We start from the raw sequence: 21,039 nt of genomic DNA, 5'->3' as shown, positions 1-21,039 counted from the left end.
ATAGTGAGGAGTGAATGCTGCACCATCAAGTCGGGCCATTCCCTTTAGTACCGGAAGTACCTGAAACCACAAATATAAATTGTAAGCAAAAGCTTAGTGAGTTTCCCAAACATACCACATACATAAAACATATAAGTGCCATGGGCTAACCCCATGGTCTTTTCATGCAATGCCGAGGGCCAAATCCCAGTATTACATGTGAGTGTCATGCGCTACCCCATGGTCTTTCCTTGCGATGTCGAGGGCCAAATCCCGGTCTTATACACAAGTGACATGGGATACCCCCATGGTCTTCCATATAATTATCACAAAGTCAACAAACATTCCACATTACAAGAGATGGGCTGGCATTGGTGCCTTCGACCCATGAACATGGTGAGAAAACTCACCTCAACTGTTGAAATCGCAGACAAACGCTCGTACTGCTAGACTGGATAAATTCACGTGCTAACTAACCAATAAAGTCACAAAAACAATTGGGTCAAATTCCGGACTAAGATTTACAACACTTGACTAATTTCCAAAGTGAGATGGGCCAAAATAGACCTCAAGCCCAATAAAATCCTAGGCCCAAACCCAAGGATAATCCAAGGCCCAAAAGGAGTCCATCAACTAAAGTGGCCCAACAGAAGGAAGTCTAAGGCCCAACCCCAACGAGCAAGCCCATCGATTTGGGCCCAAAACAAACTTCGAGCTGAACTGGGCCGTACGCTCGGCATACACAATGGTACGCGTATCGTACCAGGACGACGTGTAAGATCGTGACTAGGGAGGCAGTACGCACGGTGTACAGGAAGTTACGCACGACGTACGCGGCCCACATGCAAACCATGCAAAAACGTCCTAACGCCTTAAGACCAAGAGACTAAAACTCAGATCTGAACCCATTAAGACCATTAAGGCCATAAAGTTGCAAACTTTATGCCTTTGGGTGGATACAAGGAGCCCAAACTCTAAAACCTAGCTTATTTCACCCCATCCTACACTCTAACTCTTGGATGGGGACTAAAAAAATTCCAAGCTTGCACCTTTATGATATAAGATGTCTAGAAACGTCTGAAAATACAACTTGGAGGCTTAGGAGTAACTCATACTCACTAAGATCTAAACTTTAGGGACAAGATGGAAGAAATTAGCCTGAAACCAGAACTTTATGAAACACGAATCAAGTTTGGAGCTTTATACCTCCTAGTGGTGCAAACTGAAGAGGAAATGCTAGATCAAAAGTCTTGAGAGCAAAGCTTCCTTCTTTAATAACCTTCTTCACAACCAAACGCACACACTATCACTCTAAAAGCTCTAAAATGATCAAAATTCACTAGGGTTTGCTAAGAGGGTCGAGAAAGGAAATAAAGGTTGGGGTAGGGGAGGGTCTTGGGCCACAATGAGGTTTAAATAGTTGACAAACCCTAAATCTTAGGGTTTTAGTCTGAGCCACGTACGCCGTGCGTACTAGAGTACGTGCAGTGTACTCGCACGGAACCCACGCCCCGCGTACACGAACAATACCAAAAATTCATGATTTTGACTTCGGGGACCCAAATTGCAACAAAATTAAAACTCAATGGTTCAAAAGCAAACCTGATAAATGTAGATGTTAGAAATGGTGTGCTTTTTCTTCTTCCACAATGCTCCAAGAACACGTTAAAGGTCCAAAACAACCTCTAGAAGGTCAGGGTTTCGAAATGACAAAATTGGGGAATGGAGGTTGGTGATAAGGGATGCCTCAAGGGTTATAAGGCCTTTAAATAGGGTCTTAACCCTAAAATTAGGATTTGAGATCAGCGACATTACGCCCTGTGTACGCATGGTACACCCTGTGTACTGCATGGAATGCCCGCATCCAACTTCCTTAGCTACGTCATTCGTAGCTGCAATCTACGCCCCACGTAATGGACCAAAATGCAAACAATTTTATAATTTAAGCCATAAATGAAAATACCTGGGAACACGGGTGTTACAATTCTCCCCCACTTGAATCAGACTTCGTCCTCGAAGTCTGCCGCAACAAACAACTTAGGGTAATGCTCCCTCATATCATCCTCATGCTCCCACGTCCACTAAGAGCCCTTCCGGTGCTGCCATTACACCTTCACCAGGTTCACCACTTTGTTCCTTAAGGTCTTGGTCTTCCTATCGAGGATCATAACCGGTATCTCTATGTAGTTCAGTCGCTCGTCCACCTGAATATCCTCCAATGGCACCACTGCGGAATCATCGACCAAACACTTCCGTAGCTGAGAGACATGAAAAGTGTTGTGAATTTGACTGAGCTCCTCGGGTAGCTCCAAACGATAAGCAACCCTGCCCACCCGGGCAATAACCCGTAAATGACCAATATATCTGGGACCCAACTTGCCCCACTTCCTGAACCATATGGCACCTTTCCAATATGACACCTTCAGGAGTACCATGTTCCCGACCTGAAACTCCAAATTCGATCGGCGCCTATCAGCATAAATCTTCTCCCGGCTATGCACGGTCTGCAACCTCCCACACACATGTTGGATCAACTCGGTAGTCCAGAGCACCACCTTCGTGCTACCCATGACTCGTTGAGCGACCTTTCCCCAGCAAATCGGGGTTCGACACTTCCTCTCGTAGAGCATCTCAAAAGGAGGTCGATCAATACTAGCGTGGTAGCTATTGTTGTAAGAGAACTCAGCCAATGAGAGATATGTATCCCAACTACCGCTAAAATCCAGCATAAATTCTCGAAGCATATCCTCCAAGGTCTGAATAGTCCGTTCACTTTTCCTATCCGTCTGCGGATGAAAATTCATGCTAAAAAACAGTCGAGTACCCAACTCCTCATGAAATCTCTTCCAGAACCTGGAAGTGAACCGAACATCCGATCAGAAACCAATGAGACGTGACGTGCCACAACCTCCCAAATATAAACATCTTCCAACTTCTCTGCAGAGATGCTCTCCTGAATAGGAATGAAATGCGCACTCTTGGTCAACCAATCCACAATGAACCAAATCGAATCCCCCCTCGCGCTGTCCGTGGTAGCTTTTCTTGATAAAATCCATTGTGATCTCTTCCCATTTCCATACGGGAACACCTAAAGGCTCCATCTTGCCGTGAGGTCCCTGATGCTTGACCTTGACTTTCCTACAAGTCAAGCACCTTTCCACATACCACGCTACATACCGCTTCATGCATGGTAGGCCTGTCAAAATAACCGAAACCCGTTCTACGCACCCGACCCATTCCGAATTTGGGTAGAATGGGTCGGGTAGAGCGGGTAACGGGTATGAACATTCGGGTAATAGGTTAACTCGATAATAGTATAAATCAGATTTTAGGTATGAATATTAATTTTTGGGTATACCCGAATACCCGAATTCATTTTTTAAAATAATACATAATATATTTAAATATTAGTATATCCCATATCCCATATATTATATAGGGTATTGGACTATTGGTAACAGAAGGCAGAAGCACGCTTGAAAAAAAAATTAAAACCCTTCACTTATTCTTGATCGACACAAACAAACACAGACACACTCCATATTTCTTGTTCCGAATTCCGATCCTCAAAGACGTAATTCTCAGCCTCCATCTTTGTTATAGGCTAAAAATTCTCAGCCTCCATCTTCGTTATAGGCTGAAAATTCTCCTAATGCATATTCTCACTAGCCATGCATCATGAACATACATTATACAACAGTAACAATGAAGTGGTGAAGCAGATTCTGGTTTTGAATCCAATATAACCCAATAAGAGTTATTTAATCCAATAATAAACATGATAAATTGTTGTAGTTGAGATTACAATATAACCCAAAATTAGTTGGATTCAAAATATGTGTGTTAAACATGGGGTTAATTTCTTCGAGATTCAATAGACTAGAATGACATGCGTATGCTCCTCAAAATACTCACATACCTTTGGCTTCTTTAACTTGAAATGGAATATTTTGCTACCCAATTTTTTATTAAACCAACCGAAATGCAAAAATAAAAAAAATAATTACCCGACCCGACCCGACCCGATAATTACCCGACCCGACCTAAAACCCGAATACTCGAAATCCAAAAACCCGAATTACAATATAGGTCGGGTATCGGATATTATTTTTTTAAGGAAATACCCGTTCTACACTAAACCCGAAAATTTTACCCGACCGACACCCCTCAGGGCCACCAATAATCAAACCGGAGGTCTCTATACATCTTTGTCACACCTGGGTGAATAGAATACTTCGACTTATGCGCCTCCTCCATCAAAATCTATCGCGTGCCCCCGAAATATGGAACCCAAACTCTCTGATGAAGGGTCAACAATCCCGGGCTTTCATAATCAAAAGAGAACACCTGGACCACTATGCACTCACTCTTCCAGTGCTCCTCTTTCATAGCCTTAACCCAAGCCTCGCGGATCTGCTCCAAGAGTGGGGTAATAACTGTCATCCTCAAACATATATCCCTATAGAGGTACCAACTGTCTTGCAGATAAGAGTATCGGCCACAAAGTTGGTCTTCCTAGGGTGATAAAGGATCTCACAATCATAATCCATCACCACATCGAGCCACCTGTGCCGCCTCATGTTCAAATTTGGTTGGTCCATCAAATACCTGAAACTCTTGTGGTCTGTGTAAATGATACAACGAACCCCATAAAAGTAATGAAGCCAAATCTTGAGGGCGAAAACTGTTGGATTAGGTGTCTAAGCCCATAACTATTTTGGTATGTACTTGACCCGATTATGAGCATGGTCCTTTTAGGTTGCCTTCACCATAGCAACTGATAGGATGAACTAAGTAGAAAGAGGATTAATTATGATTTATTAATATATTATATGAATAATATATTAAAACAGGAATCATATTGTTTAATTAGTATTAGTCAAGAATTAATTAGGAATTATTTTTTGGCTAAAAGAGATTAATTAAATAAAGGGGACTGATATTGTAATTATAAGATAGTTACAGAGTTGGGCTTAGGATCCATAAAGGAAGCATGGACGAATTCTATATGAGAGTCCATATAGAAATCGTCCAAAGGGGCCTTCTGGAAGGATCTTTGGGCTGCTTAGGGCCTAAGCAGCTGGATTAGGGTTTCAAAGTTGAAAACCCTAGTGGCACCAACTATATAAGGACCCCTAAGGCTCCCAAAAACGTGGCTAACCTTCTAGGAGAAACCCTAGGACATTTTTGGTGCCTCCTCCCTCTCTCCTTGTTCATCTTGTTGCTTATGGTGTTTGTGACTCCGTTAGAGGTGCAACATTTGAGGCACTAGGCTTTCAGAAGTCAATTACAGGAAGGATTCAGATGTTATTATAACATAACAATCAATGTAAGATCTAAACTCTATTCTTTTGTCAATTTCGATTATTGTATGCTAGAATTAGGGTTTATGAGCTTTGGATGATTATTGCATGTATATTAGACAAACTAGATCCAAAGCTTTAGGTTTGCATGTACACCATAGGATTGATGTAGTGATCAAAACCCATCAAAAACCACCGCCCCCAGCTCCAAATCATGGGTGGGATAATTCACCTCATGAGGCTTCAGCTGCCTCGAAGCTTAAGCTATCACACGACCCCTTTGCATCAACACTGCACCCAATCCCGAATTTGATGCATCACAATACACCAAGAAATCATCCATGCCCTTTGGTAAAGTCAAAATCGGAGCCTCACATAACTTCTGCCTCAAGGTCTCAAATTTCGCCTGCTGCTCAGGCCCCCAACGGAAAGTAACCGACTTCTTCATCAACGTGGTCAATGGAACTATGATCCTGGATAAATTCTTAATGGACCTCCGATAATACCCGACTAAACCAAGGAAACTTTGAATCTTAGATGTAGACTTCGGAACCTCCTACTGCATCACGGCCTCGATCTTGGCCAGATCAACCAAGATACCCTTCTGATTGACGAGGTACCCCAATAACTACACCTCGCGTAACTAGAACTCACATTTGGAGAATTTGGCATAAATCATCTCCCTCCTTAGAGTCTCCAGAACCTCTCGCAGATGATCCTCATGCTTCTCCTTGGTGTTAGAATAGACCAAGATATCATCAATGAAAACAATCACCGACCGATCCAGCATCGGCCTGCAAACCCTGTTCATGAGATCCATGAACGATGCTGGTGCATTGGTGAGCCCAAAAGGCATCACCATGAACTTGTAATGACCATAACGAGTCCTGAAAGCCGTCTTCTGAACATCCTCATCTCAAACCCGTATTTGATGGTATTCTTAATACATATCAATCTTGGAGAACCAAGACGCACCCTGTAACTGGTTGAACAAATCATCAATCCTCGGGAGTGGATAACAGTTCTTCACCGTTAACTTGTTCAGCTCTCGATAGTCGATGCCTTTCAAAAAAACATGAAAGTATGTCACTGTAGAAAATAGTTATAAGAGTACAATCCCAAAATCATAAAATGTAGAACATGGGTGGATGTTGTGCGATCATGTCGGGCCCTTCCCCTTCAAACCAGAGGTACCCGAAACCATAACATAAAAATGTAAGCACAAACCTTAGTGACTTTTCCCAAAATACTACATACCATACATACATATCAGCCTAAAGCTGCAACGGGTCTATTTCACCCCTAAGTCTCTTCCGACTCTCTGAGTCCCTTCAAACTCCTTTGGTATCTTTCAACCGGTATGGGTCTATTTCACCCTTACATCTAAGCATACAATCATACCAGCAAGAGTCAAAAAGACAACAAGCACATACATGCATCTCATTAAGTGTCACAAAGACAACTATCATCCTACAAACATAATCCAGTAGGCCAGCATTGGTGCCTTCGACCCACAAGTACAGTGAAGAGACTCATCTCAATCCGATGATAACAAATCACACACTTGAACTGCTAATACGAAGGCTCCTCACACTAAGCATATCCAAAAATAACCTTAATTTATAATTAGGGTAATAACCCATATTCAAAGGTCCATTTCATACTCTCTCTTACTAGGGTAAAAGTCCATTTTACCCTTCCCATACTAGACCCAACTAAACATGGCCCAAGGCCCAAAATGCACCTATGGGAGTACGCCATGCATACTCCCTAATTACACCCTGCGTATTGAGTTACCATCGAGAAGAAAATAGGGCAAAACCCGTTACGCCATGCGTACCCCAAGGTTACGCCCGACGTACTACTTCGATGCCAAAATTCCATTTTAAGCTCTTAATACCTAAAGACTATACGTCCAATTCACATATCTAAATCTTGGGAAGGTCTTAACTGATAAAGTTGACAATTTTAAGCTTTTGCATGGCTTAATAGAGCCTAAAAGCAAACCCTAGGTCTATAACTTCACAAAATGACCAATAATGCATGCATGGGAGGAATATAACTCTCAAAATCCAATTTTTATGACATAAGAACCTCAGAAACACCAATAAATGCTAATCCTAAGCTCTGGAGTAGCTTTTACTCACAAGATCCAAAACTATGGGACCAAAATCATGCAAATCTCCAAACTAACCTAGATCTATACAAAAGAACCATAAAGGTGAGAACTTTATACCTCCAGAAGCTTGCAAAGGTGAATGAAACTCTGGATCTACAAGCTCCAAGCCCAACAGCCCTCGATGGTGTGTTTTTCCTTCTTTCACAATGTTCCAAGAACACTTTAAAGGTCCTAAACAAGCTCTAGAAGGTTAGGGTTTCGAAATGACAGAAAGGAGGATGGAGGCTGGTGATAAGGGAGGCCTCAAGGGTTATAAGGGCTTTAAATAGGGTCTTAACCCTAAAAATTAGGGTTTGAGCTCAGCGGCATTACGCCCTGCGTACTGCATGAAATACATGCGTCCAACTTCCTTAGCTACGCCCTGCGTACCTGCAATCTACGCCCCGCATAATGAACCACAATGCAAACAGTTTTATAATTTAAGCCACAAATGAAAATACTTGGGAACAAGGGTGTTACATGATAAAGGAGATGAGGAAAGTGAGATGTGTTTTCATAGGTGTCTGACAGCACAATGCCAATGTCTAGCAGTCGCAGTGAATTTTTCCAGCGGTGGGGGCGTCTAGAGAGAGAGAGAGAGAGAGAGAGAGGACCCTTTTTATTTTTGATTAATAAAAAACATTAAGATAAATAAAATAAAGACAAAAATAAATAGAAGGGGTATAATAGTCTTTTCAAGTTGATAGGGACCAAAATCACTACAAATATCCAAAATTGGACCATTGATGCAACAGTAAACATTTTTGGACCAAAACCATATAACTTTGACAACTATAGAGACCATTTTTGCAATTTTATCTTTAAAAAACTTAACATCAAAGTTGTTAAAGTTAACAAGATAGGGACCAAAACCGTATAATGTATCCCACATTGAACCACCGATGCACCACCAAACGTTTTTGGATTAAAACCACATATTTTTAACAACCAATTGACCATTTTTACAATTTTGTCAATAAAAAATCAAAAAGACTAACCATAATGGATGACACGTCAATAACTTTATTACATGATACTGATTTTATTAAGTTTTTTATGCTAAATGTTTATATCAATTTTAATAAATGAACTTAGTTATCATCGTACAACGAGTGAGATGAAAAATAGACAACAAGATGTGCCGCCAAGCCTTTTTGTATGGTAAAACCAATTCTTTTGAATACTACATCCATAGATCTAGGGAATATAACATTGTTATGCATTATCCATTATACTCTATTAAGAAGCTCCACCGCATCGACGCAAAAAAACCAAACGTATCAAATGCAAATGATATAAACACGTGTTGATTTTTCATGCACGATTTTTCATGTTTGATGACCTTGCCTGCAACAGCTTTTAAATCAACCTGTCCCGCCGTGAAACCCCCAGCTCTCAAGCCTACGAGAGGGGATACCACAATGCGTGTTTCCCTCCAACCATCCAAAAATCAAAACGTCATTCGGTCTAAGGTTTGACCTTCCTTCTACCGGGTCAGTCAAGAAATTCACATGAGCCTCTTTCTTGGCGGAAAGTCCGACACGCTTAAATATGAAGCAAAACATCCACAATCATATCGTGTATGTATTTGAATCCATCAGTCTCTTTACAGTGAACTGCATGCTCTCCAAAATAGTTCAAACATGCCTTGCGGCACACCGAACATATCTCATTAGCTGAGAATTTTGAGATCATGAGTCTATATTTGAGGAATAAGCATAAAGCTTACATTGTGAAATGTGAATCGCAGCTGGAAAGATCCAAAGTGGGTTAGTAAATGATAGTCTCAAGCGTGGATAAAAGCGGTATAGATGTATGAAAAGAAGTAATTTTCTTATAGGTTGAGGTAGTTTAAGAGTAAGTTTAGAGGGTGTCTTGTATTAATCGTTCTAAACAAAATGGGCACAAATTAGGAGCTAATCTCTTGGTACAATATTCAAGCGACAACTTTTCTCGGATACATAAACTCATAATTTGTCAAATAGTTACGCAATGTACAATTTCAAGTAAAAGAGCATGGATTAGTTGTGCTCTTTAGGGTGTTTAGGCATCCTTTATATTAGTTTGTTACAAATTTAGGTATATAGTGTTCTAGTTTTATAAAATTAGCCATTTGGTAATTAGGCAATTAATTTTGTTAATGTTAGGCTTAATTTTTTTAGTTTGTTCTAAATTAGGTATAAAATTTGACATGATCATACGTGTAACGCTTTATAGTAAACTTCTACTCCTAAATGTGATTTGCTTTTTATTTCTATTTAACTTTTTTATAAAAAATGTAATAGAAATTTAAAAGTTAACTGATTTCTAAAAATATGTAAATGGTTTTTTAATAAAGATAAAATAAAAACAAAAATTAGTGTCAATGTTGTTTAAAGAAATTCAACGGATGCACAAATAATTTAAAAGAAATTCTTTACCACAATATTAGATGATGCAATTTTTAGAAGACACTCCAAAAAAGTAGAATAAATCTAAAGAAACACGATGTCATGATCAATGTGTTATTTTTTTAGAGACAAAATATATGCAATCTGCAAATTATATTTACATACCTTTTTAGTGGAAGAAGTGGACTAAATATTTGTAGTCTATTAGGTTAGACGGTATGACATCGGCAACCAGCTCAGCTATCTCGGCGCACACCGGGCCGGCCTCTTGGCGTGCTGAGCTCGGCTCGGTATCTCGGCTAAATGTTATCGATGAGAGAGAGGGTATTGGGTTTGATGATTTGAACGTTGGTGAGTCCTTTGTGACCGTTTTTTTCAAAAAAAAAAAAATTCAAAATTCAAAATATCCTTACTTTTTACCCTATATAAATACCACTATATCTTATAAGTTATCTTACTTAACCATCTTTATATTTTCATTTAACCAATACAAATTTTGTAAAAAAAAATGGTTTCCCTTTCCAACCCAAGACCTCAAAAAATACCAAAAAAATCACCCAAAACCCAAACATTTCACATTCTTCTCCAAACTTTGTTCAAAATCAACGCAATCGGTCTATTTGGTGGAGTTTGCTACCCATTTCAAGGTCAAACACCATACCAAAACCAACCTCCATTCCAAAATCAATCACAATTTCTGTAACGTCCCAAAATTAAGACAAAAAATTTTCGTTTTTAAATTAATAAAACTATTATCCAAATTGTCATCATAAAACCATGGTGGAACAAAGTGTATCAAATACATCATAAAACATCAGAGTAATCATAAAATGCAGAACGAGGTGGTGTGTGCACTGCAATCATCACGTGCTCCTCCCCTTCAAACCAGAAGTACCTGAAAACATGAACTGAAAACGTTAAGTACAAAGCTTAGTAAGTTCCCCAAAATACAACATACCATACATAATAAAAACATAATTGGCCCCACCCGGCATCGAGCCCCACTCGGTATACAGATCTGTCAGACATCGGGACCCGCACAGTATACATATAAACATATAAACACATAACACATGCAATAATCACAAAGATACATAACATACATAATGGTCATCGGGCCCCACCCGGTAAGCATACCAGCACATAACACATGCAAGAGTCACGTATACATCTAGCATCCTAAACATAACAAATATTGGGTCAGCATTGGTGCCTTCGACCCGCCAAACACAGTGAGGAAACTCACCTCTAGCTGCTGAAATACGCAATGAATCTCTGTCTGCTGGTCCGAAAAATCCCCACGCTATCATCATCAAAATAATATCCAATTATTAATTGGATCTCAACCCATCCAAGAATCTAAGCTACTTAGCCCATAACCAGAGTAAAAGACCATTTTACCCTTTTTCTTAATTGGCCTAAAACCAAGGCCCAACCCAACTACTCAAAAGGCCCAAATCCTCCAAGGTCTAATTATGGCCCAATCTTCCAAATTGGGCCAAAAACCCATCATGGGCCTAAATCCAAGGAAGCCCAAATACTAGCCAAAGGCCCTAAATCAGAAGTCTAATGCCCAACAAGTCCCAAACTTAGAAAGCCTAACTATGGCCCAAACCGAGAAGGCCAAGCCCAAAACGCCCACTGTTGAGTATGCGGGGCGTACTCCGCTCGTACGCCCAACATACTCCCCTAACCACTATTCCTCTTCATTGAGCACTTAATCGGTTAGGACCTTTTTCTATACTCTCAAATCTGGTTCCTAAGGGTGACTTATCACGTAAAGTTGGCAACTTTACACACATGCATGGCTTAATGGGACCTAATACTCAAAATGAAGCTTAAAAGAGATCTTAATACATGCATGGACCAATATCCTTCATAAAGTTTGCATTTTATGAACAAGGGGCCTAAATGGAGATAAGATCTAGCATCAATTGCTTGTGGAGTAGATCAAAAGCTCATCTTTAACTACAAAAGACTCAAAAGTGCATAAAAGACACCACAAACAAGATCTAACACAAAAGGCCATCAAGGTGAGAACTTTATACCTCAAATGGCTTGAAATGAAGATGATGAAGTTGAATCTACAAGCCCAAGCCACTCCCAAGCAACCACCAATAGTTCTTATTCTTTTTCTTCTTCTTTCACTAAAACACCACCAAAACCTCACTAATAAGCTCAAAATCTCACAAGTTGCACTTAGGGTTCGATTTCAGGGCACAAGATGATGGAGGCTGGTCAAACATGTCCAAGAGGTGTTATAATGAGGTTTAAATAAGGTGTAAACCCTAAAAATTAGGGTTTTCCCAAACCATGCATACGCCCATCGTAATCCCATGTACGCCCAACGTACGTGGGTGATGCCTGCGACCAGCAATAGCTAGTACGCTAAGCGTTCTCATAGAGTATGCCCTGCGTACTAGCCAAGGACCAAAATGAAAGGAATTTTGCATAAAAGGGCAAAAAGGAAAGTTACCAAAAACTTGAATGTTACAATTTCAAAGGCAACTCCAATTTCAAAACCAACCACAAATGAATTTCTCATCCCAAATGGGCAATGACTTCAATCCATTTGATGATATTCCCAACTCGCTAATGAATTTGGAAACCCAAACTCAATTTCCAAGTCAAGTGGAACCCAAAGTCGTCCCCGAAACGGAATCGGAGCCGGAAGAGAATCGCCCACAACCAAAAAAGTGGAAGGGAGGTTCCAAAGCAATGGATACCGATCGAAGAAAAGGCGTTAGCTCGTGTTTGGGTGGATGTTTCGGAAGATCCGGTGATCGGAAACAACCAAGATTGTCCAACTTTCTTTCGGAAAATCACACGACGTCTTCTCAACGAGATGAATCTTGGTGATTACCGGAAAAAATACCAAGTTTATTTGAAGTGGCGAAATGTCAACAAAGTGGTGACGGAGTTTAATGGTGTGTTTTCGAGTGTGAAACGGAAATGGCAAAGTGGTGCAAACGACGAAACCATTTTGGAAAAGGCTCTTGAAATGTATCAGAATCAAAAGGGGGGCCATTTAAATTTATACATGTTTGGAACATTGTAAAATTGTCAAAAAAACGGCAAGATGTCGGCTCTTCCGAAACTTATACGGGTGGTTCTTCAAAAAGAACCAAAACATCTGAAACGATACATAGTCAATCGTCCGATGCGTATGTTGGGATTGAACTCAATGAAGAGGAGCCTATTGAGGTTCCAAGAGCCACTCGTCCCATGGAAAGAGACCGAGCCAAGCGAAATGGGAAAGCGGCGACAACTAGTTCCGGCGACATCGATCAACTAACAACAAAAATGGACAATCTGAAGTTGTCCTTGGAGCGATACTTGGAACTTGCGTATGAGAAAGAAAAAACTCGTGCCATGTCCATCTAAATGAGACCCACAAACGAGCTATCCAGATACGAACGAGAAATTACGATAAAAGCCAAAGAGGAGCTTGCAAAAAATATAACATCCAACTTTCGCTTTTTTAATTTTCATGGTTTCGTTTTTTTTTACATTTCTAGGTTTGTAATTTGAATTTATATGTTTTTTTGGTGTGTTGTATTTTTATTTTATGTTTAATGACATTTACGTTTTTAAAAAAATAATATGTTTGAAATATTTATTTACTATATTAATTAAAAAAATAGCATGACAAATGTGGCAACTCGCGTCATGCAAATGACAAGTTTTGGCTAAAGTGTGACAAATATGACGTGACACTTACGTGGACCGTGACAAGTGTGACACTACACCCACTAACCTTAGAAGAAAGTTGTTTTTTTTAACATTTATAGGCTGCTAAAATAAACTGATTTTTAAACTTAAAAGAGTTTTTCAATAGTAGTTAACACGGAAAGGTTCCATCAAATTCAAATTTTTTTCAATTTCAATTCATTTAAAAGATTCTATGTTGAAATCATACTAATCCTTTTTCTTTGGTCAGTATTTTCTATAATAAAATCCGTTTTTAAACTTAACACTTTATGACTGTTATATATAGTTAATAAATCTATATCAAATTTTATGTATTATCGTATAACATTTCATTTTTTATAACCACTTTTATTTTATTTCTTTATTGTGACATTATATTATGATTAATTTGTCTGTCTAAATTATTTTGTATTTTATTGAGAATATGATAATTATGTCATTTTTTAAACAGTGTGTTGTAATATAAAAAATGAAAGTAAATCGGTATGAATTAACTAACATATTTGATATTTATTGTATTTCGTTATAGTTAAAATGAATAAATATTACAAAAAAGAGGCATTGAACAAAAAATGTTATTCTCTAAAGAGGTTACAAAAAAGAGGCATTTGAACAAAAAATATTAATGTCTGAAAAGGTTACAAAAAATAGTCATTCCAAAAAAAATATTAATGAAGTAGTGTTTTTTAGGTTAGGAGATGTCTTAAGAGATTAGAAGACTCTAGTCCATATCTATGTCAAGAAGATGACGTACATATATTTGTAGGTATGCGGTCTTTTAAAAAACAAACAAGTCGACGAAAGTTAATGTATGCACATGATATGCGTAACACATACAAAAGAGATCAAAAAGATTGTGGACAAAAACAAACACCACTTAAATTAAGAAATGAATCAAATATGCATCCATCTTTATAAAGAGTTATCGACCACCAAATAGGGTCTCATGACTAAATTAAGAAGTAGAACACCCTCCTCTTTCTTAGAACCGTAACCATGTTCCTCTCTACTATATGTCGTCGATTGAAGTGTCCTCCTAAAAACATTCATTGGTTCGTAATACGTCCTACAGAATCATAAAATTACTCTTACAAGGTCCTCTTTTTCTTTTTCCTTATCCACGACGACATGAGGAGCATACATAAACAAAATTCACCACCTCAACCTTAACTAATATAATTATATTATATTGATCATTATGATCATATCCAGGGGCGGACCTAGGGGTGCAACCTTAACTAGTAGAAAATTTTATCGCACAAGGGTCATACTTGTCTATTTTCGAAAATCATAAAAATAGACAAGTGGAAAATTTTTCGAAAATTTTATTTTTTCTACTACTGTGCAACCCCTAACTCTCTCGTGCAACCCTTACCGTAGAATCCTGCGTCCGCCCCTGATCATATCTAGACATCCTCTAACTTCTAGTATGTTTTCCTTGAGCTTTTGGCAACAACAAAACTCATGCATTTCAAACCTTTTCTAGATATGCATACCACAATTTATACTAATTACACTCTCTAGCGTGCCCTCTTTTTCCACTTGGTAGAAGTTAGAGATAGGATCATGCATAGTGATCAAAGTAGTAGTTAAGGGGTGATGAACATTGTGTCTGTGTATATCGTATTCGTAGTTTTATAACATTATTAAATAATGTTGTATTTATAATTCTATTAAATAAGGATTTGACTTCTCTTAAATAAAAAATTAATACATATAGAAAGATATTGATTAACTTGATGGAGTATATAATCAAAGAATCCCACGTTTCACGCACCTATTTCTATTTAAACCTCTCTCTTTTCTCTCCGTCTCCTATATATTCTTCTACTTAAATATATAATTCCCACTTCTTTAAACCAGGGGCATGATGATTACCACCTAAGTTTTTCAAAACTTCAATGGCAGAATTAACGGTGGGTGATGGTGCTGTGGACGGTGGTTCTGCATCTCCCGCCACCACAAACAGGAAACAGTCATACATCACCGGCATGCTTGTCAAGAACCCCGGCGTACCCATATTCCTTTCGGTGTTTTTAGTCACCCTTTTCATCACTGCAGCTGTATTCACTCGTTGGGTTGATGTTGTAAGTATTATATTTATCCTATTTTTGCTTTGATTTTTTCTAATCTTTTCTTTATTAATTGCCTTTCAATTATATATATATATATATATATATATATATATATATATATATATATATATATATATATATATATATATATATATATATATATATATAACATGATTTTATCGTACAAGGGTCATACTTGTCTACTTTTATTAAAGTTTTCCAGTTTGGCAACTAAACTTATACAAAAGCATTAAACTTTTAAATTAAACGCATTTAATTTTCGATTTTTTTTTTATTAAAACTATTCGATTTTCGGTCACTGTTTATAGGTTATTAAATTGAAATCACACAAATTAATTGATTTTAAAAACAATAAAATATACAATAGCTGTGTTGGTTTTAAAATTTAGTAGAAATTTGAAATAAAACAAAAATATGCTATTCGTTAGTGTATTTGTAATAAATTATATTCATCATAAGCTTGGTAGTAGTCTAAATATTTTTTTGTCCTGTTTTAGCATTTAAATTCATATTCGATAGTTTACACTTTACATATCAGATAACCGGTAGATCAAAAGTAATTAATGATCAACTAAAATAAAAATAAAAACGTAAATCTGTCACATTAAAAGTTGGTCACCTTAAATAATTTCTTTTGAAACTTCACTATTTCCAGGACAAAAAAATTACTTATCTTAAATAATAAAATAACAAAAGTTGACTACTAGTCATTATATATATTTTTTTTAATTAAGTCCTAAAAACCGATAATTGTATTCAATTTAACTCTTTTACCTGGTCAACAGGTCATCCAACTTTTAAAAATTACACTTTTGGCCTAAATTTCAAATTTTATTACAAATTTGGTCCAAAAATGATCTTTTGGCCCAAATTGTAAATTTTATTACAAATTTGGTAAAAATTTTACCTTTTTGGCCTAGATTTCAAAATTTTGTTATAAGTTCATAATAATTTTAGTTTTTTTTATAACTTTTTTTCTCAAAAAAATTTCGAATGACTTTTAAAAAAAACATATTTATACAAAAAAACATATTTTCACATAAAATTCTTATATTTTCTATATAAAAACTTTATTTTTATTTTTTTTTATACGAAATACGTGTTTATAAAAAATATATAAATATGTTTTTACAAAATGTATTTATAATAAAATAGATGTGCGTATACATTTTTTCTTGTAAAATATGTGTTTGTATATATAATTTTTATATAAAAGTGAATTTGTATATATTTATGTACTTAATAAATACATATTTTTATAAATAGGTATTACGTATACATAAAACTTTTTAAAAAAAAAGTTTTTATATAGAAAATATAAGATTTTTTATTAGAAAATATGTTTTTTTTGTATAAATATCAGTTTTTTCACGAAATAACGTATTCGAAATTTTTTTGAGAAAAAATATTGTAAAAAAACTAAATTTATGATGAATTCATAACAAAATTCTGAAATCTAGGCCAAAAGGGTAAATTTTAGACAAAATGTGTAATAAAATTTAAAATCTTGGCCAAAAGTGTAAAATTTGGACCAAAATTATAAAATTTTTTGAAATCTGCGCCAAAAATGTAATTTTTAAAAGTTAGATTACCTGTTGACCGTGTAAAATGGTCAAATTGAATATGATTACCGGTTTTTGGGACTTAATTGTGTGTGTGTAATATATATATATATATATATATATATATATATATATATATATATATATATATATATATATATATATATATATATATATATACGGACAATCGGTGTCGCACCTTGCATAATAAAACATTTCAAATATTTACTAATGCACTCCTTATTCTCTTAAAGTCTATCATAACAGCTCAATTTCGTCAAAAAGATATTCTTCCCTTTGAAGACTTCGAAACTACCAATAATTCGACAGTTGAATCATGTCCGGAATACTTCCGATGGATTCATGAGGATTTGAAGCCATGGAAAAACATGGGAATCACCAAAGAAATGGTGGAAAAAGCTAGAGAAAAAGCGCATTTCAGACTAATCATAGTTGATGGGAGGCTTTACATGGAGAAATATGATTATGTTTTCCAAACTCGGGATGTTTTTACCATTTGGGGAATTCTACAACTCCTCAAACTCTACCCTGGAAAAATCCCCGACCTTGATTTGATGTTTATGTGCCATGACTGGCCTTTAATCCGTAAAGCAGATTATCCAGACAACAACACAACCATACCACCATTATTTCACTATTGTGGTGATGATTTGACTTATGATATTGTTTTCCCTGATTGGTCCTTCTGGGGATGGTAATACTTATATTTTATTCATTTTAATGTTAAGTAAATATAAAAGGTTAACTTTTTATAGTAATAATTAAAAATAAATTATATTCTATGGAAAAAAAAACTATGCTTAAAATATATAGTAGTTTTGGACAAAATTATGAATTATATTGGCTTTCTAAAATATACCCAAATTTGCTCATAATGTTTTTCTTTTTAATTCTAGAAACAACGTAGATTTGTAAATAAAAAAAAAATCAAGGATTAATAAAACCATCCAAATTTGGGAATAAGAGTAAATAATCAAACTTTTTGAATATATCAAAATGAGAACCATGTCAGAAATGACTTTTATATTAATTATATATCACATCAAAAATATATTTTCTGACAAAAAAGAAATATTTTGGATTTGGGACTAAACATTGTTAACAGAAAACAACGTATTCCGAGATTTCATAAACATGTTCAAAATTGAATGAATTTATCCGAAATGTCAAGAAAATGATTTGTTTTTTACTAAATCCTTCAAAGAAGTGAAGTAAATATAGGAAACATGAAGTAGATTAGGATACATTGGCATAAAATATGTCATTTTGGTTGAAAAATGATGATAATAAAATTTCAAATTTAATGGCATAGAGATAACTTTTTATTAGTGTTTGGTGGAAATAAGAAGAAAATACACATTATATATAATCAAAATATAAAATGCCTCATTTCGCGATGGTGCTCATTTCAGTAAATGGCGAAAAAATAATGTGGTCATTTTTGTGATTATTTTTGTAAGTTGATATGATATAAATAGTTACCTTGAGTGATTGCTTTTTCAAACCATCATACTTGATTTTATTGTTAAAAAGTAATATTTTTATGTGATATAACTTCAAAAAAGTTTAATGTTAGAAAAACAAGTGGTTTGGACTAAATGTGGAGACGTAAATACAAAATTGAAAATTCTACTCAACATTTGTTTTGTTTAAAACCACTAATTCCTATAGAAACGACGTTTCTTAAATATTTTCGCAAGATGAACCAATTATTAAAAATAACCAAAAAATTATAGTTGAAAATGTATTGGTTGTTTTATAAGTTTGTTAAAGGGGATTAAAATTTTCAGGCCAGAAGTTAATGTAAAGCCATGGTTGAACTTGAGCAAGGAATTGGAACACGGGAATCAGAAGATAAAATGGAAGGACAGGGAACCCTATGCTTATTGGAAAGGGAATACATACACCGGAAAGGCCAGGAGAGATCTTGCAAAGTGCAATTCTGATGGCACACATGAATGGAATGCCAGAATCCACCATTTGGTAAGTAATTTCAAGAGTCTTGAATTTGAATACCTTTTTGTAAGTTATATATATTGAGTCCTTAGTCTTCGCTCTAAAAAGCTCTTATTTATCAAGAGATTGTAGACTCCTATATATATATATATATATATATATATATATATATATATATATATATATATATATATATATATATATATATAGAGTTGAATAGATATAATAATAAAAGTCAAGTTAACACAAAAAATACAGGCAAAATGGCTATTTTACAAGGGCTTACAGGTAGGGTGTTCTGCTAATTTAACGACTCAATGACTAAATCCAAAACAAAATGAATGTACGAGGATTAAAAAAATAAACAAATCTTTCAGGGATAGTATATGCAAAAATGCACTATATCACATGGGACCAAACTTGTAATTTACTCCATATCTACCTTTTTTGTGAATAAGAGTTTGGAAAATTATTTTGTATTGATGTGATTTTGCAGGATTGGAGAAAAGGATTTAAGGAGACCGATCTAGCAAGCCAATGTACATATAGGTAAGTGACAAATAAATTACCATTATAATTTTTTTTTGTACAACTTAAAAAACTAGTTAGTAAATTCTTCCCCCTTCCCAATTCTTATTTTTGTTTATTAGGTACAAAGTATATGTAGAAGGAAACGCATGGTCGGTTAGCGAGAAATACATTTTGGCATGTGACTCGATGAGTCTAGTCATAACTCCACATTACTATGATTTTTTCACAAGAGGTTTAACACCAACCATTCACTATTGGCCTATAAACGAACACAAAAAATGCAGCTCGATCAAGTTTGCAGTTGACTGGGGAAACAAAAATACAGAAAAGGTAACCACACTCACAATTTTATATTAGAAATACAAACTATCCACGGATATCATAAAACTTTCTCTAACCATCCATTTTCAAGTAGCTTAGGACATGTTCAAGATAACCTACACATCTCGAATTCAAATCTCACTAACCAAGTTAGAATAAAAGTATTATAACCCGAAAAGGAAACAGTCAAAAGACCCTAAAGATCACAAATTTATAGTCTAAGATTTTACATCCTTTTTAAATCTTCATAAAATGAAATCATGTCGCTTTATGACTATCATAGTTGTAAAGAGATACGAGTTTACCAATGATGTCTCATGTTCAAGTCGTTAACCGGAATCTATCATATTAATCTATCATATTAGCAACATCTACCAATGAAATATTAGGATAACTCATAATTAAACGATTTTTTCATATTTTTTTTCAACTCGCATAGAGGGAAGAGAAGAAAAATATTTAATTATACAAAACAAATTTGTTTTTACAGGCACAAGAAATAGGAAGAAGAGGGAGTGAATTTGTTCAAAATGAGCTACAAATGAAGTTTGTATACGATTACATGCTCCATCTTTTAACAGAATACTCGAAGCTTTTCAAATACAAACCATTTATCACGAAAAACGCAGTTGAAGTTTGTTCGTGTTTTGGAAAAGGGCTAGTGAAGGAGTTTAAGGAGATATCCATGGTGATGGGTGCAGCAAAGGCGAGTCCTTGCACTATGCAACCTCCGTATGACGATTCCGAAATTGAATCTTTACTCTTTAAAAAACTAAACCTAACAAGGCAAGTCAGAATTTGGGAAGCAAGCGGGCGTATTTAACGTAGGCAAAATTGTTTATAGGACTTGTTTTAGAATTTTGATCAAGAGGCGAAAAATCGGAGCAATTTAAACTTTCCTATTAGTATACGAGGTGTTGGTGTAATTGTATTATGGTATATATGTATACATCAAAATAGATAATAAAGGTTTTATGTGACATGCTCGAAGTACATATGTTGAAAATATGA

The 21,039-nt window shown here is 35.8% G+C and overlaps 1 protein-coding gene across 1 annotated transcript; it reads left to right on the top strand.

The window, feature by feature from the left end:
* The first annotated feature begins 15,325 nt into the window (after positions 1–15,325).
* Positions 15,326–21,036, top strand: LOC145126165 (uncharacterized). Its single transcript, XM_079061567.1, has 6 exons — positions 15,326–15,628; positions 17,454–17,914; positions 19,011–19,203; positions 19,673–19,725; positions 19,827–20,037; positions 20,519–21,036. Exons 1-6 carry the CDS (start codon positions 15,443–15,445, stop codon positions 20,849–20,851), a joined length of 1,437 nt encoding a protein of 478 aa, XP_078917693.1. The 5' UTR covers positions 15,326–15,442; the 3' UTR covers positions 20,852–21,036.
* The last annotated feature ends 3 nt before the right edge of the window (positions 21,037–21,039 follow it).

Source organism: Lactuca virosa, chromosome 7 (genome assembly GCF_052849685.1).
Source record: "Lactuca virosa cultivar CGN04683 chromosome 7, Lactuca_virosa_CGN04683_v6, whole genome shotgun sequence".
Classification (NCBI taxonomy): Eukaryota; Viridiplantae; Streptophyta; class Magnoliopsida; order Asterales; family Asteraceae; genus Lactuca; species Lactuca virosa.
The sequence above is the reverse complement of the archived record's forward strand: the minus strand, read 5'-3'. Positions and strand labels throughout refer to the sequence as shown.

Excerpts from the sequence above, each read along its gene's own strand:
- LOC145126165 (XM_079061567.1), top strand. The coding sequence starts at position 15,443 with ATGGCAGAATTAACGGTGGGTGATGGTGCTGTGGACGGTGGTTCTGCA. Across the intron at positions 17,915-19,010 it reads GATTGGTCCTTCTGGGGATG|GCCAGAAGTTAATGTAAAGC; the intron begins GTAATACTTATA and ends TAAAATTTTCAG. Across the intron at positions 19,726-19,826 it reads GCAAGCCAATGTACATATAG|GTACAAAGTATATGTAGAAG; the intron begins GTAAGTGACAAA and ends TTTGTTTATTAG.